We start from the raw sequence: 27,510 nt of genomic DNA on the forward strand, positions 1-27,510 counted from the left end.
CACTATGGGGGATAATACTGTGTGCAGGAGCCACTATGGGGGATAATAGTGTGTGCAGGATCCACTATGGGGGATAATACTGTGTGCAGGGGCCACTATGGGGGATAATACTGTGTGCAGGGGCCACTATGGGGGATAATACTGTGTGCAGGGGCCACTATGGGGGATAATACTGTGTGCAGGGGCCACTATGGGCGATAATACTGTGTGCAGGGGCCACTATGGGGTATAATACTGTGTGCAGGGGACACTATGGGGGATAATAGTGTGTGCAGGATCCACTATGGGGGATAATACTGTGTGCAGGGGCCACTATGGGACATAATACTGTGTGCAGGGGCCACTATGGGACATAATACTGTGTGCAGGGGCCACTATGGGGGATAATACTGTGTGCAGGGGCCACTATGGGGGATAATACTGTGTGCAGGGGCCACTATGGGGGATAATAGTTTGTGCAGGAATGCAGTTTGTGCTCGCGGGGGGCGGACCCATGTCAAATGTTCGCCTTGGGGCCACGCCATTCCTAGTTACGCAATTAGTCAGGGATCCGTCCCATTTATATCCGTTTATCATTTCTGAACTGAGGAATATGGAAACCTAGCCTACCCCATTATAGTCCTGACAGGATTAAAAGGATTGTACTTGGTGCAGTGGTGACCACCGCCCACATGACACCACAACTATTACTGTCACAAAGTAGCTAGAGCCTATATAGAAATCTGCCCAGTCACGCCACATAACACTTTTCGGTCCTACTTTTATTATATGATACAGCGACGTCATGCACGCGGCAGCGGTAGGGTTAACTTTCCCTTAACCAGCCCGCAACAAAACTGCCAAGTCATGGTGGGGAGTGACGCAAGGCCCCGCCCACATGACGAGCAGCTGCCTGAGAGCGCGAGTCCGCAGCCCGTGAAGCGCAGTAAGACAGCAGCAGTCACGTGGTTTCTCGGCCGCCTCCTACTAACAAGACTGCGGTGGGAGGAGCTCATTGACAGACCGGCGTGAGAGCGAGAGCTTGCTGGGAAGACTTTACTGATACGGCGCTCGCTGAGTGTACAGTCGCCATATACCGGAGCCGCACTTATGGGTCTACTGTCTCACGGCTCCCCTCTGAGCTGGGAAGAAACTAAGAAGTACGCGGACCATGTGCGGCAGCACGGCATCACCCAGTTCCTGAACATTTACAATAAAGTGAAGGAGCGCCAGAAGGACGTGCTGAAGTGGGGCGATGAGGTGAGAGCCTGCCTGTGCCCGGAGATAGCCCCCGGCTAGCGCCTGATAGGGGCGCAGGTGGTCATGTGACCCCCGGAAGGGAATCTCCTCAGTGTAGTAGTCATGGCTGCAGGAGAGCGGCGTGCTGCGCTGTCCTTACTGCACGGGGCGACTTGTGTAACCAGCAGCCCATTGATAACACAACCTGGGAGGGAACTTGGCACCAAATGCTGCTACTTATCTACTGAGTGTGTGTGTGACTTAAAGGGGCTATCTGGGATTTTCAGGAATCTCTAGGCAGTGGTGTACAATGAACCAATAGCCTGCACTTGCCTCTGGCTCCCTGCGGGTCCTGGGGCTAGTGGTTTATGCTATATACATGTGATTGCCGGGGCCAGGGATTGGCTGCAGTGATCATGTGATGGGTGGCCTGTCATCACTGGGATATGGACTGTAGGGGATTGCATGGGTGAGTATAGATTGTTTCCTTATTCTATGCCATGACCTATCAGAAGGCTTTGTATAAGGCTGCATCAAGATGATGGACACCAGGAAGAATGCCGGATGGAGAAGTTAGTGGGGTCTGTTAAGAGCCGATGGTGTCTACTTTGTTATGGGCCCATTTATTTTCTCTTTTTTTCCCCATAATGGGGGTCATCAGGTTTCCACCAAGTTTGCTTCCTGCCAATTTTAGATGGAATCTGCGACCGTCTCCTACAGTGACCTAAATCTAGCCTCTGTTTTCTGAGTGATGGTCTGGGGGACAAGTTGAGTGGACAGGTGGTCTTGTTTCATCAATGCATGGTCTTGTAAGTAAGGCTTAAAGGGGGTCTGTCTGGACATTACCTTATAGGGCTGCTTCTACACTTCACACAGATGGCTTTCTAAGGCTGTGTTCACACAGAGGAATTTGCTGCAGATTTCACCCCTGAATCCGGAGTAGATGCCTTCCATTGTTTTCAGTGGGAGACAGAGATCACAGCAGGATGTGGGGAAAGTGTCCTGCTCGATCTTACCACGTATTGCCGCATATTCAGCTACGGTGTCCACAGCTTGAGACTACCTGCTGTTTAGGCCTAATCAGTAGCGGGTTGCTATGATAGAATGCTGATGCCTACATCAGTATCCCACTATGGTGAAAATGCCAGCAGCGGAAAATGAAGAGGAATGCTTCTTCATTTTCCACCGTGTGAACAGACCCTTATTCTGCATTGAAGCTCCATTTTCCTGAAAATCTGGGTTTTAGTCTTGTGAAAATTATCCTGAAAGGGCTTTAGGGTGTTTCTTCTCCTGCCAGGGCTTCACTCTCTGCTCTTGATAACTGCAGAACAAAGTGACAAATTGGAAGATGTCGCTCAAGCAATGGCTGAGGAGCTTGGTGGCAGTTAGTACTATCTAGAGCAGAGAATGAAACCCTAGCAGGAGAAAATAATACCCCTAGGGTCATTTTCATCTAATTTACATAAGAATAAAATGCAGATTTTTATGAAAATGGGGCTGCAATATTGAATAAGAAAGGCATCTGTGTAAAGTGTAGAAGCAGCCCTATACGGTCAGTTTGATACTGACTTCCCTGCTTTCATTTCACTTCATAGCTCTAATCCCTTTAAGGTTCAGAACAATGGACTGAAAAACAGTACTGAAGTATTCTTATGTCTTGTTTATTGTTGAGACGGAAGCATAAGTCCTACACGCACAATTTTATCTTCCATCTAAAACCATCACTAGCAAAGCATTATGCAGGATAAGTAGATGTCCTTATTGATGATTCATGAGACAGATTGGTGTAGACATAACAGTCAGCATACACAGTCTTCAGGTAAGTGATCTGATCCTGCAGCTTATCATTATTGATAAGTAATCAGAATCCTCACTGGAGGTTCTGTTATTAGAGAGTTGCAAAAATCCTACAGCCAGTGTGTAAACCTGTTGTATGCTGAAATAGAGACTTTATGCCTTTATTGTGCTAATTGTGGCCAGCATTCTTCTTATCTCATACCCCTGGCACTTTCTGAAGTCCAGGAACCAGCCCTTTACCCTCCTGGCACACTAATGATTTGACTGTCCGCAAAATCAGTTTTTGAAACCAACTCAAAATGATTTTGCATAGTTAGTTTTAAAACCCATTGAATTCAATGGGCTGTAAATACCATTCGCAGGTCTGCGTTTGGAGGATTTCTGTCTGGTGTCCGCTCTTTTGTGCGGAGAAAAAAGTCAAACTTGCAGGACTTTTTCTCCATCCAAAAAGGGATACTAGATGGACAGGAGCAATTCTGTGTTTTGTTTTGTTTTTGTTTTTTTAACATTGAGGTCTATGAAGGTATGGACAAAAATGGATTACTAATGAATAGTTATGTTTGTCCCCATTTTGCAATTCACTTTTACATTTGTGCATGCTCAAAATGAAGAACGGGGGGGAAATGGATTTGTCAAAAACACAGTTTTTTTTTTTTTTTTGGGGGGGGGGGGGGGTACGTGCACCCATTCACTAATCTTTCTAAAGAGACAGATTTGGGTATCAACCGTGTAACTATTTGGAATCCTCTTTAGACCAGTGTGTGTTTTGTTTTTAAACCGCTTGGCAGTGGATGGAAAGCAGGTGCAAGTGCGAGCCTAGTGTAAGGCTTTGAAAAACAGGCTTTCCCTCCAGAAACCTGGTGCAAGTTCTATCTGGAATTTACTCCACTTTCTATCACTAGGTTCACACTAGCGTTCAGGTTTTTTTTCCTTCAGGTCTGCATGGGGATCCAAAAGACGGAAACCCTGTCCTCTTAAAGACTCCATAGACTATAATGGAGTTCACCCAGTACATCCTGACCTGCTGCTTTCTACTACCTCATCTGTAGCAGTGTCTTGTAGCTCACATTACATTCCCCTGAATGTATGTGTAGTCAGCAAATACATCCGCAGTTTGGAGTGCTGTTGCTTATCGTGCGTGCTCAGTGAGACCATACTTGAGTCAGTACATGTATGTGAAGTTCACACTGAAGACATGCTCACCAAGGGAGGGAGTTGGCAGGCTCTGATTATGTGCTAGATGTATGTCATGGAATCTAGCAGCAGAGTTGGGGAGAAGGGTTGCTTGATCAATACTTGAAAAGGCAGATCCCTGAGTTTTAATAGTAAATGACATATGTGACCTATTGATTCCAATGACTATTAAAAAAATAAAATAAAAATAAAATCCTATAAAACCTCTTTACGCTATGGTCCCATGTTGTAAAAAAAAAAAAAGCAGCTTTTTTTGTTGTAGTTCTTGCTGCAGTGTTTTTATTTTGTTTTTTACCAAAGCCAGGAGTGGGTTCAACAGAATGGAGAAGTATAAGAACTTCTTATATATTTCCCATTCCTTTTGTAGCCATTCTTGGCTTTGGCTCAAAAAACCGCAGCAAAGTCTGTAACAAAAAGCCATGTTTCTGCAACATAGGGGCGCCATGGGATAGAAAAGCTGCGATTTGCCCACAGTTGAAACACCGCAGGAAAAATTGTGGCATTTTACAGTCAGGTCAGAGGATGGGATTTTACTGAACCACAAGCCCACTTTCCAGTAAAAACAGCGGCGCGGACCTGCCACAATTTCCAAAATCGGCGTGGTTTTGGAAATCGCAGTATGTCAGTTATACCTATGGGGAAATTGCCGGTGTTTTCATAGGTATAATTGTAACAGAAGGTCCGCCGTGGAAAACTCCACCTCTGCCCGTGACTTCGCCTGCATGTTGTTGGCGTCGATGATCTGCCTATATTCAGCAAAATGCTGCTGTCGATGGTTTGCCTGCTCTGGGGTTTATGCAGCTCTTAAGCTGTCCTGTTGCTGAATGCCTGCACAATATAGCCGTAGTGCCGACATGCACTGTAGTTAGCACTCCTGCTCTATTGCACAGGTGTGGGACACTGGCGGACAGGAGGAGGAGCCGGCCCCTGAAGGAAAATGTTCTGTACTCTGACAGGGAGACAGGTAAGTATGATGGAGTGGTTATGGGTTTGTATTGGTGACGTTCAGTTTCTGCAAAATGAGGAAGTAGAATGTCACTGGAACACCAGAAAATGTGCCTGGGGCAGTCACGCGACCACTTTGGCGATCTAGGTACATGTACATTTTTTATTTTTTTTTAACAAAGTAAGTTAGAAGGTACATGGGGAGAGGGTGTATAGTCTAGTGTGGAAATATAATTTTTTTTATTTATTTTTTTCCTCGACGACCCCTTCGAGTGATGTTATAATTTTATCAGCTTTCAAGCATTGCTTTAAGGCCAAGGCCACATGAATTGCAGTTTAAAAAAAAAAGTTATAAAAAAAAAAAAAATTCTCTAACTATACTGGGACTGTAAAATGTATTTTCTCATATGTACTCCCTGCATTAACAACATAGTGCAATATTTAAATGTTTGTCTTAACCAATATGCATTGCTCCTGCCAGCCAAGGAAGGGGGAAGTGGAATGAGATCATCACAAATACTAGTTATTAAATTTTAGTTGCGTCCAAAGGTAACTCATAGTTAACCAAAAGTGAGCGGGATGGTAATCATTTACAACTTAGAATACCTTAGCATGTTGGTGTTAAAACTTCCAATAAAATGTATACGGCAAAGGCTTGTTTATGACACTATTCTGTGTCAGTTAATTTTTTTTTAAATTTATTTTGTGTGCATCCTTTTCTGCAGTCCCAGGTAAACTCATACTGCACATAATGTGTTATTCATACAAGAATGCACTGACTATGGGCGTGTACAGTCCTTGTGCTGCCCATTATTTTAACCCCTTGACTTGAATCCTCTGGGGTCTGACCACCAGTATAACCTGTTGTAATATTTGCAGCATGTGGAAAAATCCATTCACTTCTCTTACAGGTTGCCTATAGTAATGACATGCTATCAAGCCTTCAATAGACTCCCGGTTGTCATAGGGAAAGACTGCTGCCCCTGGATCTTGCTCTGAATGTTTGCAATCCGAGGTACCATAATGATGCCAACACATGGCTGGTCTTTGGATGCCTTGGTCACATTTGAGTGAGAAATCTCAAGGGTTAATAAATGAGGCAGATTTTAACTCTGCAAATCCTGTCCTAACCCATGGGTATAATGACGTGAGCTTATAGCAGCTACGATGCTCTCTAGTTAGGATCTCACATAGCACTGGTAGCACACTGACTGGGGAAACTCTCCTGTGCCAAACATGAGGTGAGCCTTCACTTCAAAATGGAAAAGAACAAAACTTGTCCTGAGTTTTGCTTTGGGCTCACGATTACGCTCATCCCCCCCCCCTTTCCTTCCATTTGGACCGTAGACAATGCACGTTAGTTTGTGTAGGACGGTAAGAAAAGAATGTCAGTGTGCTCTCTGTTAAAAACCTGCATAGCAAATGACCATAGTAGCTTTCAGTATATTTTCTGCACATGCAGACATTATACAGACCTATTCATTCCTATAGCCCCATACACACATCCATACTTTTTACTGATCAGTGTCTGTGCATGGCCTCAAATTATGGAGCAGATCCTATTCTTGTATCTGCAGGTCTGTGCCACAAATACGGACAGGAATAGGGGATCATAAAACGTTACTGGTAAAATCATGGAGAAAGCGATGGATTCTCGACAAAACTCCATCTTTGTCAACAGGCTTTGTGTCCGGTTAAAAAAAAAACAAAAAAAAAAAACAGTTTAGTCGTGGAGAGCACAAAACACTCACAGGCGCTCACAGCCGGACACTTTCCAAACGCATTCAAATGAATGGGTTTGAAAAATGACTGCAGGTTTCTGTCTCCTGTCCAGTTTCGGGCAGGAAACGGAAACCTGCATAATGGTGACCCGGGGCGCGGATGTGAACGAGCCCTTAAATCTTAGACCAGTAGCCTTTCCCTCTCCAGTTGTCACTACTATAAAGGACATGGTTTCTTAAATTGGCATATTTGGGGTGAGATGTTCTCATGCTTTCTGAAACTTCATATAGCTGTAGGGTTAATACAGAAACCTCAGCATGAAAGCTTTATAGATGGATCCTAATTTCTGGAATATTGTAAAGTGCTGTAAAGTGTCATGGTGGATTTTTGCGTTGTTCTTTGACATTTCCTACAACTTGGTGGGAGGTGATAAAGCTCCATATACACCTGTTAGGGGGAATTCACACATAGTAAAGTGGAGCGCAATCTGGCACGTATACGCGTGTCAGCAGTTTGCACGCTCAAAAAGTTCCCATTGATTTCAATGGGAGTTACGAGCAAATACGCTGCGTAATTTTGCGCCCGCAAAATTACGCGGCGTATACGCTCGTAACGCCCATTGATATACGCTCCACTTTACTACGTGTGAATTCCCCCTTATAGTTTATATTCCCTAAATGGGATTTGCAGACACAATTTAGATGTATGGAATGGATGTGTGGGGGTGTGTACGGTATTTATTATTATATTTTTATTTATTTTCTTTAGTTTTCACTTAAGAGCAAAAACAAATGAGTTGGAATGTGCATGAGGTCTGCGGAGATATTCTCAGATATCACTGGTATTGGCCACGTATAAAGCTGTGTACGTTCCAACATGGTCCTGTGCTTTAGTCCCTATTATTCGCTTGCTGGTAGATGCACCTTGACATTGATATGAGAACCATAGAAATGTATTATTGTGTGTTCAGATTGTTGTTTGAACATCACGGGTTAAAACTCACTGGAATTTTCTTTTAATTAAAAAAGGATCTTGCAATAACACTATTGGTGGCTAAGATTGCGGTATACTAGATGACATTTACCTCAAGTGCCAGGTTTCCAGTATTTCGGCTGTTTGTTTCTTTGAAGACAGAAGTTGTAATAATGAGATTATAGTCAGAGATTTCTATAGATCTGAACAAACCTCTACAAGTCGACGGATTCTGTTAACAAATCCCATGTTGTACCTGTTCCTTTTATGTACTATTGTCCTTGGATGCCGCTTATCTTTATTTTTACTGGAATGTGAATGGGAGGAGAAACAAGTTTTTCTTGTAATCAGTAAAGTTACCAAAGACCTATTTCTGCCAACATTATACAGGGTATTGTGTATCAACCTATTGATCCTACTAGGGATAAGCTACTATTATCACATGGAGGTGGGGCTTGACTGTCTGTCACCAATGAGCACAACAGCCTGCTCAGTCTCCATTGTTTACCCTCCAAGTGCACATACTAGTGGCCGTTCAGGGTATTGCAGCTTTATCCGAATGGGACAGGTATATTCCTTTCATTAAAGTATAATGTTCAGTGTTATGATCTAGAATTTTTGGCCCTTTTATATGGGAATACCCATTTATAAAGGATTACTCAGGTAATGTCAAACTGTGTCATTTTTTGGGGGCTGCATGGTGGCTCAGTGGTTAGCACTGCAGCCTTGCAGCGCTGGAGTTCTGGTGTTCAAATCCTGCCAACGGCATAAAACCATCTGCAAGAAGTTTGTATGTTCTCCCCGTGTTTGCATGGATTTCCATCCCATATTCCAAATGACATACTGATAGGGAAAAATGTACATTGTGAGCTCTATGTGGGCTCACAATCTACATTAAAAAAAACACAAAACCTGTCTCATTTTTGCCAGGATGGGGATAATTTACTAGGCAGCCCATACCCATACTGGTCACTAGAGAAGATCTATTTGCCATTTATAAATGGAGCAGCGGATCAGGCATAAGTGGCTTCACTGAATTCATGTCTGTAGGACTGCTGAAGATGGTCAAATGTGCGGTCTCATTATAGATGTAATGGGTGAGGGTCTGGCAGCCTAGTAAGGGTTTGGTTTGTGTTGGCTTACCTAGGAGTTATCCCAGTGAGAGATGAAGACTTGTCAGGGCTTCACTAATGTTTTGCAGGGCTATTCATTGTAGCTGCAGCTCAAATGAATGCATTGAGTTGTGTGCAGTCTTGTCACTCAGTAGTTAAAAACAGTCAGCACTATAAAAAGTCATGGTGCAGCCCTGGTGGCCATTGCACAATTACATGTTATACCCATCAACAGAAGGTAGAAAGCAAAATTTGATTAAGGCTAAGGCCCCACTGGGGAGAAACGCAGCACTGAAGCGCTACGGGAAGAACCGCGGCGTGATCGCATTGTGATTCTTCCCGCAGCGCTTTCAACAGAAAGTTCAGAGTTTTCCTCCAGACTTTGTTACAATTATATCTATAGGAAAGCCGCCGGCGTTTCCATAGATATAATTGACATGCTGTGTTTTCCTGCAAAGTGGGCATGGGATTCACATGAAAAGCACTGTAAAACGCCGCGATTTTTACTGCAGCGTTTCCACCGCAGCCAAATCGTGGCATTTCCGGCCAGTGGGACCCCAGCCTAAGGCTGAGGCCCCACGTTGCAGAAACGCAGTTTTTTGTTTTGTTTTGTTTTTTTTCAGATTTTTGAGCCAAAGACAGGAGTGACTTGAGAAGATGGAAGTATAGGACCTTTCTATATAATGCTCATTCCTTCAATGCAGCAAAATGTGCAACAAAAGAAGCTGCGTTTCTGCAACGTGGGCATTCAGCCTAAAGAATAATTGAAACCTATAGAAGAAGCAGAACATTCAATCAGATTTTGTACCAAAAATATATTATATAAATTTTATATTATATTAAATTTTCATATTCTCGTACTCACCTGGTCCTGGTGCTCCACTGTCTTCCACCATAGTCCAGTCCTGCTGGTTCTGGGTAGTCTTCTGGTGGAAGTCCCTGCACAAGATGTCTTCCTTAGTCTGCTGAGGCCAGTCATGTTTGGCAGGAACATCTGTTGGAAGAAGATCCCTGGAGGGGCTGGACTGGACCATGCTGGGAGACACTGGAGCACCAGGGACAGGTGAGTATGGGTTGTTCTTTATTTTTATTTTTCACCTTTCCTGGCTCCCTTGCAAAATAAACTTATCCTGGACAGCCCCTTTGATTGTAATTGAGGTAAAATGCCTGATTAATTTGATTTAGGGCTGTGCGATTGACCTTTCGGGCACTGTGACTGAAACTCAATGACCTCAGTTGTGTCAGTGGGGTCTCTTGGCCGCCATTTGTCAAATGACTTATTGGCAATTCCTTTTACTTTTCAGTTTTCTGTTCCTATAATGCAACAAAAAATGGAAATGGCTTTGAAGCTATCAGTTTCCTTTAGTATGTTGGTAGACAGGGAGCTTTCACTTTCTGGCTCCATAAATTTGTCTCTAACGTCCTTATTGAGCAAACTTATCTTGACAACGCTACACCATTACGGTTTCTGTGTACACAGTGTGTGACTTTAGGCTTGCTTACTGTTACTATAGTGAGTTTCATTATTCAGATGCGGAGTAGGGGCCTGCAAATCTCACCTGTGCATGAGTTTTCATCTATTGTACCCCTTATACAGCTAGTATGACAGACTGTCACCCACACCTATTACAACTTGTAACCAGACTATTGTGTACAATGTTATAGAATCTGATGTAACTGAAGATGCTGGATTTAGCTGAGATATATAAAATTCTACCGGTCTGCTCTCCAATGGCGTATCTAAATGCTGCCATGGTTTTGACTTGCTCCAACTAGCTGTGCCCTAGCATGGATGAATGCAAATCCGTGGTTGTGTAATGTGAGTACTTGGTATAAAATTGCTGATGGCCATTCAGTTTGTGGAATTAATCACATTTTCATTAAAGAACCAACAAATACATTTTAGACAGAATTTCTCACAAGGCCTGACTGTTTGTATAGCATGTTAAGCCTTGTGAAATGTTGTTTTAGAATGAATCTGGAATTTTGACAGGGGCCAGTGTTCTTTGTAAAAGCTAACATGACATGGTATGCTTCTTACTATGCCTTTTTTTTGTTGAGGTGCAAGAAATATTTGAGGGGTTCCTTCATATTTTGTAGTTTCCTTCTGACAGTTCAGAGATAATGAAAGGTATACATTTATTAAAGGGATTACATGGGGATTATATTTTATTTTAAAAGATGGCTTAGAATGACATTTAAAAAAAAAAAAAAAAAAAAAGTAAGAGTGGATTTAGCAGAAGGGAAACTTCACATTTCCCATTCCTTTTCAAGCCACTATTTACTTTGACTGAAAAAACTCAGCAAAATCTGCAAAAAATTAGCCTTTCCACATTGTGGGACCTTATATGGTCATGTAGCCCAATTCTTATTTGTCCCAGAGTTGGGGAGTGGAGATTACCTTTTCTGATGTTACCCAGATACTTCCCTTAGAAAGCTGAAGAAAACATTCTCAGTCTTGGAAACCACAGCTGGATCATAAACGACATTACCACAAAAAAAACTTTACAGGACTGTTCCCATGTCCCGCCCGTGCACAGGCTGTGCTTTTGTGGCTCCTTTCATTAAATGAGCCACAGAAGCAAGGGCCACAAAATAGGACAGGGATAGAACCTGTCCTATCTGATGCAGCCCGGACTGTCAACCTGCATCACAGTCACGGTTGTGCTTACTGGCTCATAGAAAAGAATGGGTCAGTGTGCTATCATGAAATACATGGGTACCACACTGTCCCACACCACGGTCGTCTGCAAGGGGCCTTTGTGTTATATTGTAACTGAGTATATATCTTTCTCTCCTCTTCCCAGGTGGAGTACATGTTGATTGCTTTTGATCATGACAATCACAAGGCGCGATTAGTGCTCAATGGAGAAGAAATGCTTGATGAACTTCAAGGCCGAGGTGAAAAAATAAATCCAAAGTATGTGTTACGTTTTATTTATTTATTTTTACTTGGTGTTTGCACGTTCAGGTATCATTTACATATGTTTTTATAGTTTTATCTTAAAACAAGCAGGGGGTTTAACATAAGATTACCGGTGCCTGAATGGCCTTTTTAGAGCTCCACGTATGCGTGAATAGCCTTTATCTGCATAATTTTGCTGATAGAGCCCCTTTTAAGTATGATCTCGCTGTAATGTGTTCTTCTCGGTCATAAAGTCCAGTGGTTCCCACATATTAACCAATAATCGGGTCAGTCAGGTTTTTGTAATAGCGCCATTATTTAACTGAGAAAAAGTGCAATATTTTTTGCCATTTATAATGTATTCGTAATGAAGACTCCAGTGCATATGTGACCAAAACTTAATCTTTGTATGTGATGTACAATGTGAATATTTTTGTGGAATGTAACCATGTGCATATTTTATGCCTGAATGGGGAATAGGGAGGAGCTCCAGATTCACATCCTGCACAGGCTCCCTTAGTCACTGTGTTCCCCTCTCAGTCCTGTTTGTATAGTTGTATATTGGCTGTGTTTGGTATAATTTTGAATAGGACTGAACTACAGTGTATCAATAAGCAGAACACACACGCACGTGCAATTCAAAGCATTTAAAAATATTCATGTATGATTAAAAAAAAAAAAAAATTATATAAAGCTTTTAAAAATAAAATTGTGCCAAAGGATAATCTTGATATTAGAAGTCCAGATACAACACTCTTTACATACTTACCTTGTAGAAATTGTGCAGATAACATTCTGCCGATCGGTTCCATCATTGACTGAGGAGGTCTTTACAAAGGGAGCAAGTCTTAACAATTTCTTGCTCTACGTCACACCCAACAAATCCTATCCTACTAATCCTATCCTACTAATATCCTATCCTTCCTACTATTATAATAAATGTGAAAGTTTGTGGGTTTGGATGTTCCGCAATCACGCAAAATCGGCTGTACGGATTTGCATAAATTTGCCACATACATAGATAGGAACCTCAATTAAAACATAGGCTACTTTTTATCCCAGTAAATGCCAAGACGCGGGAGCAGGCTGATCGAATTCTGGCACATTTCAGCAACATCCATTCAGCCCTTTGTAACACAGAAGCTGCTCACTCACTGACATAACACCCCTATAATCCAAATGGCCAGATGTAGCAGAGCTTAAGCAGCACTGTAGCACAACTGAGTACGCTCTCCATATGCAGAGATGTACATACAACTGAGTATGCTGCGATGTAGCAGAGTCGAGACACGGGAGCAGGCAATTGGCTAAATATAAGCGGCTCAGCGCCAACACCAACCCGCAGACTAAGATCAAGGTGTACACAATTTATATATACCACAAATTTCAACTACAACAAACGCTCGTACTCTCAAAAACAATGATATAGAAGTCAAGCGATATTTTGTGGTCATTCACTTATGTTAAAATCCTATATTGCACATAGCTGACTGATACAAAAATCTAACTTTTTTGAGATTGCACAACATTTTGTATATAAAAACAACTTCATATTTAATATACAACCACCTTAATGCAACTTTACAGTAAACTGATCAGTCTAAAATTTAAATTTTGGTGCAATTTTTGCTTGTGAAGTGCATGCTCAAATAATCCCTTTCTGAAAACAAAATGTACTTTCCAAAAAACTGAAAGATGTGAGAAATTCGTACATACTATACACATATTACAGGTGTAGGTGTTAAACGCTAAAATCGCAGAAATGAGCCATCCAATGTAAATCAAATGGGTGCTTAAGTAGCAATATAACTTTCTATTATTCTCTCCCCCCCCCCCCCCCCCGTTATATACTTACTATAAGAAAATGTTGGCAATGGTTAATGGTTCTTATGTAATCCTGTATTTAGTCATCCTACACTTTGGAGACCAGAGTATGGTAGCTATATGATTGAAGGAACTCCTGGACAGCCCTATGGTGGAACAATGTCAGAGTTCAATACGGTGGAAGATAATATGAGGAAAAGGCGCCAGGAAGCCTCTTCATTGCTGTCAAACAATGTTTCCATTTGTACTATAACATCCTTTCCAAGGTAAAAAAAAATTATTTGTTTTTCTTCACAGTAATTCTGTGTAATAAAACTCTGACATTTCTACAATACTATTAAGAAGTATATGCAAAGTATATTTGGGTTTTGGCTGCAATGTTCTTCCTTTGTTTACGTAAAGAGGTTATCTGGTTTCTGCTATTCTGGAATCCTCACAGATCTGTACGGAGACCAGCGGTTCTCGGTAATGCTTACACACCACGAGCTGCAATGCTCACTAACCATACAAACTGTATCGGCAAGTGTAAGGTACTGCACAGCTCTCCCATAGACTTCAGGGGGATGTCACATCACTACGGTTTGTAGGGCAAGTGAGCAGTGCAGCTGGTGGTGTGTTAGTACATGGATTTTGTGGGGTCAAACTAATATTGATAGCATATCTGAAGTCTAGGCCATTTAACACCAGGTAACCCCTGTAAGAGCTGCTGGTAGGTTATTAATCCTCATAGCATTTGTATTTATTTAGATTGGGGTGTCTTGGATTCACATTGCCAGAATTTCAACCAACTCCAGTGGAACAAGGAGCCTCCAAATCTCTCTTCTTTCCAGATGACGCGATCAACAAACATCCTCGATTTAGGTACATTTTTTTTCTCAATTGGTTGAAGTTTTGTACTGCTAAGATATATTAGACTCAAAGATTTAGTGCTCTTAAATGTAACAATAGATATGTTGAAACCTGGGCACTGATTATTAGGGCTGGGCAATTAATTGATAAATAACCAAAACTGAACACTGACTAGGATAACCAACGTGTTCATGTTTATTTTGGTTCAGCTATTACAATATTTGCAATGTTTTATCTGCAGTTTTGATCAGACTGAACACGTCAGGATCAGAACTGCTATTATTCAGACCCCAGAATATAATTAAAGGAGGCCCAGGAGTGGTGAGCAAACAGTGTTGCCTTTCCTGGGCTCCAGCAGAATTCCATGCCGACTTCGGCGCTTCTCATCGACGTCTAGGTCTGTGATTGATGTCTGTGATTTGTGCCTCCTCATTCACATGGGTAACGCAGCATTGTGACGCTTGCCTTTATTCGTCACAATGCTGCGATACCCATTTCAGGTCCCTGATATCATTCCAAAGCACTGAGGACAACAGGAAGTTGCATCGGAGCCCTGAAGAGGTGAGTAGAAACGCACTGTTTATTAAGTTTGATAACCTCCCCTGGGCCTCTGCTAATTATACTCTGGGGTCTCTTCAATCTAAATAATCAACATTAGTCGTAATTGACGTAAAATGCACTGTCAATTGCGATTTCAGAATTAGGTCATAAACGTCCAGCCCAATTAAATTTGGTAAGAAATTTTTTTAGCTCAGAGAAGAAGAAATAGGCATGGCACCATATCTAGTGCTCTGAAGCTTGGAACACATAACTTACCTGTTTTTAAATTTATGGCTTTGTTGTCGTGTCCTAGTCTCATACTTAGCTGTTATGTTTTACACAGTACTTTGACCAGAAATATTCGACACAGGCGTGGTGAAAAAGTGGCCATTAATGTTCCAAGTGAGTATACTTTTTGTTTGGGTTGTCATCTAGTTTAGTTATTGGTGACATGTTACAGTGCTTCTTGTTTTTGCTTATGCAGTTTATAAAGACCGAAATACTCCCTCTCCATTTATTGAAAGATTTGCAAACGATCCTGGTGATGGAGCAAAAGCTGCATTACCTGATCACATTTACATGGACGCCATGGGCTTTGGGATGGGTAATTGCTGTCTTCAGGTATGCAATGCATGGCATAGACATGGAAGCAATTTTTATACGTCTTGTTTGTTTTTTAATGCATCAACTTTTTTTTTTTTTTTTTTTTATACTTACATCAGGTAACTTTCCAAGCGTGCAGTATTTCAGAAGCTAGATGTCTTTATGACCAGCTAGCAACAATATGCCCCATTGTGGTAAGTGCATAGTTTTATTTATCTTTGACATCTCCTTTTGTCTTTTAAAGATCCCTAAATTGGTACAAAGAAATTGTAGGATATTCTCATCCCCTCTGTCTGCCTATTTGCAGGATTTTCTTCCTGTTTCTAAAACAAGCAGTTTCCTAGAAATCCTGATCTCTTCTGTTCTTAACATTCTGACCAACTGAGGGAAGACGGCAGGGCTTAACAGACATTTCATGTCCTTATGAATTCCGTGCACTGTCTGCTTTCCTAGTATTTACCCCAGTAGTGGAGATATTCGGCACCGAGATATATCTCCCCACTGTTTGAAGGGTGTTCTCATAGCCTAGCGTCATCACTGGGCTGTGAGAAACACCTTCCTTTGTCCTTTACTTAGGCCACTGAAACAAACACATTTATTTTCATCACCAGATTGTGTTTTGCAGGACAAAATTATTTTTTATATATTCAAATTTTTATTAATACTCTGTTGAGGAATATCTGTCTCTGTTCACTTATTTTATCTAACATTTCTTTTTTTTTTTTTTTTTTTTTTTTTTTTTTATGATGATTATATTTTGTATGTATAAGAGGCTGGGTTCACATCTGCTTTGGAATCTCCATAGGAGACTGTGCTGCAGATTCTGCCTAAGGCTGTATTCACACAGAGTAACGCCAGCCGTTTTTTGTGTGCTTTTTGCACATAGCGCCGCGTTAATGCCACGTAGCGCCGCGTTAACGCCGCGCTATTTAGCGGGGGCGTTGCCCGGAGTTAACGCGGCGTTAACGCGGCGCTATGTGCAAAAAGCACACAAAAAACGGCTGGCGTTACTCTGTGTGAATACAGCCTAAAATTGCCATAGAGAAAAGTCCTCCTTGCAAGTTTCAGTATGAAACTGGGCAGACCCCATTATAACAAAAAGAAAATCGCTCAACCCTAAGCATTAGTTCAGAATGGTATCATATAAAGAGGGCTGCACGGAAACCTCCGACTGGTGGGATGGATTGCAAATATGAAAAAGGATAAAAACATCCAGCACGCCCAAATTTGTTGAATAAGATAAAATATAACCTTTACTTCATATTAGTTAAAAGAACAAAAAATGTTTTCTTACAACATGGATCCAAAGAAGATAAAATCAGATGCCCTACGCGTTTCGAGACCTGTATGGTGGTCTCTTAATCATAGCATATAAGATACTGATCCAGGAACCCAGACCCCATTATAAGTCTATGCAGACAGCTGGAACGACCGAGAGACGACCGCTAGTGTGAACTTGGTAAACCATAGATTGCAATACAGTCTATGATGAAATTCATATGTTACATGGGTTACTTCTGAGCCTTGCCACAGACAGGTCTCAACAGCAGTATAACATTGGCAATGGTAGTCTTGCAGCTACCAAGTCAATGGAACAGTTACCATAATCTCCCTCTGGGAGAGCTGTTCTGATGAAAGGGAAACTAAAAGTAAAAATAACCCCTCAATAGAGGCAGTATCCATTACTAATTGCAGCGATTGGTGCCGACACGGATTACTGCTGTTAATATCTATAGTGTGCAGGAACCACAGCTGCTGCCACCTTTTATCAGTCACTGCCCTCTGGAACGTCATCTGAGAGCGGCGATCGGTTGCCATGACAGCTGGGAGCTTATTGAAGGCTCCCAGGCTTGTCATTGCCATAGCCAGCAAGTAATAGAAGTGAATGGATTTTACTATTCACCGCATTACATTAATATTGCAGCAAATAGTATGAGTGTTCAGACCCCCTTGGGATCAAGGTCCCACAAATAAGAATAAACCACCATAATACCCTAAATAAGAATGTGATCTACTTACGGATCGTGCACGCTGGGCGGGCATTCAGGGTGTGTCTTCATCTTCGTCTGCGAGCGCCGGAGGAGGACGGGACCCGAAGACATCGGAGGAAGAAGAGGCGGGGATGAAGATGAAGACACACCCTGAATGCCCGCCCAGCGTGCACGATCCGTAAGTAGAGCACATTCTTTTTTAGGCCGGTGATACGTGCCGAAACGTACGTCGGGTGGGTCAGACCCATACTGCGGGCTCCTGTGCATCACCTACTATGGGTAAGAGATGTCATTTCCTTCCCTAGATACACTGTTTTTTTGGACAGACTTTTAGTTGGAGAATGTTTCTCATATAGTATTTACTTGCATTGAGCAGCATTGTATTGTGTTTATCTCCCTGTTATCATTGCATACATTCTCTAGGACAGGGTATTTTCTCTGGCTTTCAGTGGAGATTGTTTCCCCCTTCCTTCTCCTGTTTCCCATTTTATTTTTGATATGCTTCAATATGTGATTGGAAGGATTTGGAAAGGATTTGGGACATTCACATATATACATATAAAAACCACTATATTTCCAGTGCTGCTCTTTCTCTGTATATGTCTGTTCTGGTGGTTGATAAGCACAGTTTATTGCCTCAGTGGGTTGCCCCATTTTTGTACTGTTTTGAATAATACTTTTCTGTGTGTTATATTTATATGTATTTTTAGACATGTAATGCTTCATTAATAAAAGATATATTGAATTTTTATAAAGTACGTGTATGTTGAGTATCTCAACTTGTTTGTTTTTTTTAAATCCTATTTGTTTCTATTTGCTATTCTTTGAATTGAGATATGCCTTTTATGATTGGGCTGGTTTATGAGAGTCGGTTACTCTGGATTTGATGATATTTAGACTCCCGTGTGCTATGCTTCTTTTGTATTATTTTAAAACGGGGGGGGGGGGGGGTAGTTTAATATAACATTTACGGTGCCTGAATAGCCTTTTTAAAGGCTATTCACGCATATGTGGGGCTCTATCAGCATGATTTTGCTGATAGAGCCCCTTTTAAGGGTTTTGTTTTTTGTAATTTTTTTTTCCCCCCCAATTCCACCTCCATCCCAATTTGTCTTGCAAACCATAAGCCACTATGTGACTCTGAACCAGAAAAAAAAAGAAGGCTCTTGGAAGGTGGGGAGGAAAAAACAGGTACACCAAAATGAAAATTGGCTCAGTCTTTTAAAGGCTTACAAGGTTAAGCAGGCCATAAAAACAAGACCCAATTTGGATTTTCATGCTAGTGACTTAAACAATTTGGTAATTCCTTTCAATGGATGACTATTTTATTTTGCAAAGTACCTTTATCTGAAGTGCACAGTTGTTTTTTTTTTTGTTTTTTTTAAACTTGGTCGTTTTTTCACTTTGTAGATGGCATTAAGCGCTGCTGCACCATTTTACAGAGGCTATGTGTCGGACATAGACTGTCGGTGGGGAGTTATATCTGCCTCTGTAGATGATCGCACTAAAGAGGAAAGAGGCCTTGAGGTACATTAACAATTACAGTTCTGCGATTTCTTTTCTGTTTTTTGAGTCTTTGGATTCTGATTCTTATTAATGTAACTGAAGTAGAATTGATTTTTTTTTTTTTTTTTTTTTTTCTGTTTTCTGTAGCCTCTAAGGAATGACAAATATCGAATCAGTAAATCTCGATATGACTCTATAGACAGTTATCTGTCTACATGTGGGGAGAAATACAATGACATTGATTTGACTATAGATAAAGAAATCTATAGCCAGCTAACAAGAGAGGGTAAGATATTCCACTTCATTAAATATTAACACTTGCAATCTTGCCATTTTTCATTTAAAGATAAAGTGCATGTTTTAGTCATTTTGGTAGTCTGTGACGTTTTACCAAATACCTTTTAAAGCTCCAATTCTCTAACCCTTAGATCTTGTATTAGAATCAAAGCCAGTGTGACTATTTTATGATCTCTGACTCTTTCAATCCTGCTGTTCTTTATTTTATGAAACAGGAATTGACCATCTCTTGGCTCAACACATCGCACATCTTTTTATCCGAGATCCTTTGACACTGTTTGAAGAGAAAATACATCTGGACGATGCCAATGAATCTGATCATTTTGAGGTAGGTTAGGCGGTATAGGAAGGTAAAACATATGACAAGGTTAGTGGGCCTAGTAGAAGTACATTCCAGTTTACTTTTTAATAACTTGTATTAGTCAGTCACTACGGGACAGTATGTAGAGGAGAGGCAAATCTAAGTCGCAGAGCTAAATCTGTGCACACACTGACAATCTCTCGCATCCAGTATTTGTGCATTGTAAACCAGTTTTCTAACACTTTCTTCGGTCCACAGAATATTCAGTCGACAAATTGGCAAACTATGAGGTTTAAGCCACCTCCCCCTAACTCCGATATAGGCTGGAGAGTAGAGTTTCGTCCTATGGAGGTTGGTTAACTGTTTATAGTATCTGCTCATATTTAATTTTGGATCCTGAAATCTTTGTACCGTGATATCATGCTTTAATTTTTATTTATTTTTTTAGGTTCAGTTAACAGATTTTGAGAACTCTGCCTATGTAGTTTTTGTGGTTTTACTCACTAGAGTAATTCTTTCATACAAGTTGGATTTTCTAATTCCCTTGTCAAAGGTAAGTAATATGTCAGGCCTCTTGGTGGAGATTATATTCTGTGAAAGGTTATTGCTGTAACTAAAATCTAAGTTTTGTGTATATTGGGCTGAGATTTCTAAAATGCTAGAAACCTCTTTATTGTTAATGAACAATAGTGCTGATACAAGATACCAAACTATAAGCTGTGAGCAGGAGATCTCACCACATACCAAAGGAACTGCCACATGTTATCATGATAGCTGCATATGTCCCCCACCTCTGCAAAAAAAAAAAAAAAAACGCTTTTCTTCCTGCTATATCTGCATGCTGTGACCCCCCCCCCCCTCCTCATGTCCTCCAACCACGGTCTGCTGTATTATTAACATCACTTCACACAGAGAACTAAATGATCCTGCCGTGTGTCTGTTTCTTCCTTTTTAGTTGCTATGATTCCTAGGATTTCTCTATCTGCCATGAGCTTGTATGTGTTTTTCTCTCTTGTTATATTCTACTGTACCATCTATGAAACTTTATCACTTAAAATTCCCCATTGTGGGACTATTAAAGGATTATTAAAAGGATTATCTTATCTCTTTAGGCTGAGCCCCCATGTTACAGAAAGTGCTTTTTTTTTTTTTTTTTTTATGGTTTTTGAGCCAAAGGCAGGAGTGGGTTTAACTGAAGAAAAACTTCTAAGTGCTTTGTTTATATTTTCCATCCCTGACTTTGGCTCAAAAAAACTACAGCAAAATCTGCAACAAAAAATGCTGCATTTCTGCAACATGGGGCACTTGGCCTCAAAGCTTTGGACCTGCAGAAGGTAATCGCAGCTAGTTAGCCAGTGCAAGCTCGCAGGCTGGTAACCTGCTGCAATCTACAGTAGCAGCATGGTGGATGAGATTTGTACAGTTCTCCTCATGCTGCGACTACACCCAGCAGTGCAAAGTAAGCCAGGATCTGCAGCATATCTGTTATTGCTACAGTTTTACCTATTGCATTTAACTTGTGTAATGCAATAGGCAGGTACCCCAGAGAGAAACCTGTAAGTGTGCCACAACCAAAAAAAAATCCATTTGTTAGTGGTCTTGATTAATGCATCATTCAGGGAAGTGAGTTGTGTACTTTCTTCACTGTCTGTCCCGTATGGCCCCAGACTTAAATTCAACAAGTTTTTCTATGAACTGGCATTCTGTAGTTTCCATTTCATCTGAGCAGCCTATTCATTTTTTTTTATCCTGCACCTACAGTTTAACTGTTTTATTAAAGGGCTTGTCCAAGGATAACTGGAAATCCCTACACTAAACTCTCCCCTCCCCCTTCCTACTTTCTAAATAACATAATTAATCAAAAATGTATAGATACCAATATTCCATCACATGACCGCCCCAGGGACATTTTCTGATTATCTGGTGACGATCCATTTCCCCATTTCAGAAACGGATCATCACTACTCCCCCCCCCCCCCCCAACCTCCTCATCAAACCCCATTATACTTGCACTTCATCCAGCAAAACTTCTCCTCCTCCTGTACTGATTCTGCCTGTGCACACTCTTCTCCAGTGCCATGCACACTACTGCTGATAATTCATCTGTACTGCACATCCACGCATTCATAGTAGAGGTGGATCATTGCTGCAGAGAACAGAGCAGCGATGGAGAAGAGTGCACACAGACAGAATCTGTACAGGAGGAGGAGCTGTCTCGCAGGAAGAAGTGTGGAGGGTAAGTATATAATATGGGTCGGGGATTGGGCTGAGTAGGTAGGGAAGAGGCAGGATAGCTAGAAAGACAAGGAGAGGGGGTGTAGGTGAGAGGGGTTAGTGAGGAAGTTATATGGCAGGAAGCTGAAGGATTTAAAACAAATGCAGAAGATACCAGCAGCTCCTAGAGACTCCTATAAATCACTCAAAACATGGCTAAAGGTATATGGGTGTATTTATTAACCCATTAATATCACTAACAAACATTCTTAAAGCTTTTTTTTGCCCAGAAAACCCCTTTAAATATATATATTTTCCACAGGTGGATGAGAATATGAAAGCGGCTCAAAAAAGAGATGCTGTTCGTGAAGGAATGTTTTACTTCAAAAAGGATATTAGTAAAGGTACATCTTACAATTTGCAGCTACAGTCAAATTGGTTATTTGGTCAAATGAGTTACTGGTGGCGTATCTCCAACAAAGAGTCCCCAAACCCCCCCCCCCTTAGGAAAGTACATCATGGCCATCCCATTCAACTGGAAAGTGGAGGCAAATAGCAACTTAATTTTCCAAATCTGGGAGAAGTCACTCACGGATTTTCCTGCCCCACAACTATCCCTTTGCTTTAAATCTCTTGTGGGAGAGAGGCTTTTTTACAAAAGTTTATTGTTGGTATCATTACATGGGCATTTTAACTTTTTCTAAATTTGAAGGTTTCAATTTATTTTCAGTATTTTATATTGAGCCAAACCTTTGAATCGACAAACGGAGAACTTGCACTGTGCTAATAGTCAGAAAACTGTCATAGAGGCAGGCACAGGCAACCATAAAGATTTGTGCAAATGTAAAGATTAAAGGGGCTCTATCAGCAAAATTATGCTAATAGAGCCCCACATATGCATGAATAGCCTTTAAAAAGGCTATTCAGGCACCGTAAATGTTATTAACCCCCGGTCCCGTTTTTAAATAAAAGTATTAAAACATATATGCAAAACTTACCTGAACGTGCAGCATGGGCGGGGATAAAGGATGCGACGTCAGCTTCGGGCACGCCTGCCTCTTCTGTCTTCTTGGAGCGACGTCCTCTGGTTGTGTCTTCTGGCTTCTTCTCTTTAAATACCGTGCCTGCGTAGTAGCGCTTCCCCCCCGAAGTGCTACTGCACAGGCTCACTTGCCATTTTACTTAATGGCAGTTCGCGAGTGAGCCTGTGCAGCAGCGCTTCGGAGGGATGCGCTACTACGCAGGCGCGGGATTTAAAGAGAAGAAGCCGGAAGGCTCGGAACCAGAGGGCGTCGCTCCCAGAAGAGGCAGGCGTGCCCGAAGCTGACGTCGCATCCTTTATCCCCGCCCATGGTGCACGTTCAGGTAAGTTTTGCATATATGTTTTAATACTTGTATTTAAAAACTGGACCGGGATTAAATGTAACATTTACCATGCCTGAATAGCCTTTTTAAAGGCTATTCACGCATATGTGGGGCTCTATTAGCATAATTTTGCTGATAGAGCCCCTTTAAGAGCAAGGGCTAAATGCCAGAAGCCTGAGCAACTTGACTTGGTACTCCATCACTTTTTATAGTAACGTTTTTTTTGTTTGTTTTGTTTTTGCAAATAGCTGGCAATCCTGCTGTTGATGGCTGTGGCCCTGCAGTTAATGGTACAGAAGCTGAAACTGAAGAGTACACTCTGATGAGCATTGATACAATCATCAATGGAAAGGTAATGTCTCCAAAAACGCTAACAAAATTATCTATATGCCTGTTTACAAAGTAATTAAGTCTCTACTTTTACACATTACAGGATGGTGTATTTCCAGGTTTACTCCCAATTCTTAATTCCTACCTTGAAAATATGGAGGTTGATGTAGACACTCGTTGCACGATCTTAAACTACCTTAAACTTATCAAGAAAAGAGCATCGGGTAAGATTTTAGTTTTTACATGTGTGGGTTTTATCTTTTCTTCTTTCTTACTCTAGTTTGTGTGTATATTATTGGTTGCACAGTAGCATAAACCCTATAATTGCTCGGGAAACATGCAAGCTGTGTATTTGGTACCAACATAAATTTAGGTGTGATTCTATCGACTTACTGGAATGGTCACTTATAAACAAGGATGGAAGAAGATGTTGAGTGATCGGTAGGCCCTATGTAAGGAATGTAACAGCAGTTTTGACCTGCTCAGAGCTGTACTGGTAAAGTAAAAGCAATATAACATACCAGTGGGCATGGTCCTGCTTTTTACAACATTCAGAAATCTAAGTTTAGTGCTCTGGAGGTTTTTTTTTTTTTTGTTTTTTTGCACGGAATACTTTCTATCCTCTTCCATCTGCTCTGAGTGACTGTGACTGCTCTATGGCCTCGTGCGTACTGTCTTGGTTTTGTAACACTTTTGATATTTCAAATGCACATCAACCAACAGCACAGGTCCCATCAAGGAATCTTAATTCATGGTAAAACACTCAACACATTACAGGAAAAAACTAAAATGTGGATTGCTACCCTTGTAATGAGATATAATGCGAAAACACACAAGCAGGAGATATCCCTGCTAACAAGGTAACAGCAGGTGCAAGGTCACAGTTTATAGGCATTAAGATACTTAGACATGGACAAGGTAGCAGATGTAAAGGTCCATAATATATATTAATATATATAATCATGTGTCTAAAGATAAACTCTCCGGAACGGTACGTCCAAGCGTGTTGAAGTCTCCTCTTAAACCTTTCTGGACACCTGAGGTATCTGTGTGCCAAATTTGATGATCGGTCTAGTCGTTTGGTCGCACATAAGACACACTCATTTTTATATAAAATATGTGGATTGCTACCTTTGGAATGAGAGATATGCACTTAAAAAAGGGATTGTTTTTCCCGAAACGCGATGTGTATTCTACCATGTAATAAAGATTCCTTGATGGGACCAGTACTGCCTGCCACCTTCTTGGAATTTCTTCTCCTGTTTTGATGATTTGGTGACTTATGGCATGTGAATTCTCCACAATACCTCTGGCGTCCAGCTGCTATCTCCAGTATCTCCCCACCAAATAGGATTTCTAAAGGTGATTCAAACTGTTATTGGTACCCACAAGCCTATAAGGGTTGCACCAATGGCGTAACTAGGGATGGCGAGGCCCTGTGGCGAACTTTTGACATGGCCGCGTGCCCCCCCCCCACCGACACTGATGCCAAAGTCCTTGACAGACCCCCTCCTATGTATTCCTTCGTGCTCTATTATGCCCCATAATGGTCCCTGCACACGGTATTATGTCCCTTAGTGACCCCTGCATGCGGTATTATCCCCCATAGTGGCCCCTGCACACAGTATTATGACCCACTGTGGACACCCATAAACAATTATTATACTCTGGGGTCTTTTCAGAGTATAATAATCGGAGACCCAGGGGGAGAAAAATAGAAAAAAAAAAACCTGTTACTCACCTATCTCTCGGCTCCTACGCTGTCTGCCTCAGAAGTAGTCCATCTTCAATTACGTCAGACGTCACATGACCCAGGACGCGCGCGGGGGGGGGGGGGGGGGGGGGGTGTGTGTTTACGAAAAGACCTCTGAGTATAATGATAGCAGCGGTAGTGGCTGTCGCCGGGCCCCTAATGTAGTAGGGTTTTTTGTTTAATGGTCTCTTTATGAAGTCAAAAATCTTGAAACTTCAGTAAAGGCTACAAATTCCATGTTCAGCTAAATTTGATTTTAAGCTGATTTTTAGTGTATTACTCATATATTGAGACTTGTTCACACGCTTGATACGTTCTCTGGTACATTTATTTTTTTTTCCCATATGTTTTGTAGGAGAACTAATGACAGTTGCCAGATGGATGAGAGAATTTGTGTCAAATCATCCAGACTACAAGCAAGACAGTGTGATCACTGACCAGATCAATTACGACTTACTGGTGAAATGCAATCGCATAGCTAATGAACAGGCTAGCTGCCCGGAGCTGCTAGGGTTTTCAACCAGGACAAAGCAAAGTGGGAACAAAAATGTTGTTCTATGATGTGATGTATAGCCCATAATGTGTGCTCTGTCAGCTGAGCACTATTTTGTTGGTATGGTGACCAAGAGATGCTGCACAAAAAAATAGGGCAATATGATTTTATGCAGTGCCATCATCAAAAATGAATACTATTAACATTTATACAGTGTACATGTAAATAGTAAAATATTTTTATGACTAACAATGTATTTGGTTAACATTGTATCAAGTTACTGTGAAATCAACTTTAAAAATTTTTATGTATACAGTTTTATTTGTTCTATACAGTAAGGTACCAGTAGCTGTATGTAATAATAATGAGATTTATTTAGTTTTTTGGGGGGGTGTATTGTTCAATCCTGGAGCCTTATACACAAAAAACCGAGACCACTCCGTAATGCTGGTAAATAATTGTATCGGGTTCAGTCAGTTGAAAGACCCTGTGCTGAAGCAAGCACATTTTGCCTAGTGGGCTGGACTTGCCTGGGGGAGATTTGCATTCCATGACTTGTCAAAGCATTTTATTTCCACAGTGAAGATCAACCACTTTCACACTCTGCCCATACTAGGACAAATACTTCCTTGCATCCCTCCTAATTCATTGAAAATGACCTTAAGATTTTAGGGTGCATTCACACTGAGTAAACGCTAGCTTATTTTGTAGAGTAAAATTACACTTGTAAATTTTGCTATCCCATTGACTTCAATGATATTTTTTTACAAGTGTAAAAAATACGCCTGTATAAATATGCTTGTAAAAATATGCCTGTAAAATGTCATTGAAGTCAATGGGATAGCAAAATTTACAAGCGTAATTTTACTCTACAAAATAAGCTAGCATTTACTCAGTGTGAATGCACCCAGAGGTCTTAGATTGGATTAATCTACAGCAGTACTGACCAGAGCATGTCCAACTGACAAGTGTGTTACATAAAAATAAAATGCTGGCCTGGTTTTGTGCTCTTTTGTAATATATAACTATTGCTTGTAATACTGCTTTTGTCTGAATTATAACCAATTGTATATATGTGAATGGGTCATATTTGAATGTTAATGCAAATTTGAGCTTATATTAATAACTGAGTATGAAGTGGGTTGCAGCAGATTATAATATAATATAAAATATATATATATTGCAGATATGTTTAAACTTTTATTCCAGTAGCTGACCCTATGCCCTTTTCCTGCAATAGGTGTGCTTTATAAGTCTGGAGAAGACCTCGTAAATTGTTCTACCATATGATTTTAATCCTCATGTATATTTAAAAAAAAAAATACATAGCTGGTACCTACTGCACTCTTGTATTCTCTTTTGTTCTATGGAGGGTGGGGATAACATATGAAATGCAAATGAACATATTTATCACGTTTTCTCTGCGGTTGTGCTGCATTACCAAAGGTGGCCATAGACATCACATGGAAATATTTTCAGAAAATAAATAAAATTCCAGCACCAAATGGAGAATTCTGTCCTAGCTATGACCAAAAGGCATGGAGCCCTGTAACTTAAAGGGATTCTACCACTAAAACAC

General features: G+C 41.0%; 1 protein-coding gene across 2 annotated transcripts; it reads left to right on the forward strand.

Moving 5' to 3' along the window:
- Positions 1-997: 997 nt before the first annotated feature.
- Positions 998-27,253, forward strand: GCLC (glutamate-cysteine ligase catalytic subunit). Of its 2 annotated transcripts, none has more exons than XM_075268366.1 (16): positions 998-1,239; positions 11,768-11,880; positions 13,773-13,955; positions 14,437-14,550; positions 15,422-15,480; positions 15,563-15,699; positions 15,801-15,875; positions 19,083-19,199; positions 19,326-19,464; positions 19,691-19,803; positions 20,035-20,127; positions 20,225-20,329; positions 22,313-22,394; positions 23,604-23,707; positions 23,789-23,909; positions 25,794-27,253. In XM_075268366.1, exons 1-16 carry the CDS (start codon positions 1,090-1,092, stop codon positions 25,997-25,999), a joined length of 1,911 nt encoding a protein of 636 aa, XP_075124467.1. In that variant the 5' UTR covers positions 998-1,089; the 3' UTR covers positions 26,000-27,253. The 2 variants fall into 2 exon arrangements, with proteins under 2 accessions (XP_075124467.1, XP_075124468.1); XM_075268367.1 differs by having other exon boundaries at positions 1,219-1,239; positions 11,768-11,861.
- Positions 27,254-27,510: the final 257 nt, after the last annotated feature.

This window comes from Leptodactylus fuscus, chromosome 3, assembly GCF_031893055.1.
Source record: "Leptodactylus fuscus isolate aLepFus1 chromosome 3, aLepFus1.hap2, whole genome shotgun sequence".
Taxonomy (NCBI): domain Eukaryota; kingdom Metazoa; phylum Chordata; class Amphibia; order Anura; family Leptodactylidae; genus Leptodactylus; species Leptodactylus fuscus.

Coding starts and splice junctions, on each gene's coding strand:
- GCLC (XM_075268366.1), top strand. CDS start 1,090: ATGGGTCTACTGTCTCACGGCTCCCCTCTGAGCTGGGAAGAAACTAAG. Junction 1,240..11,767: donor TGCTGAAGTGGGGCGATGAG/GTGAGAGCCTGC, acceptor TCCTCTTCCCAG/GTGGAGTACATGTTGATTGC. Junction 15,876..19,082: donor CAACAATATGCCCCATTGTG/GTAAGTGCATAG, acceptor TTCACTTTGTAG/ATGGCATTAAGCGCTGCTGC.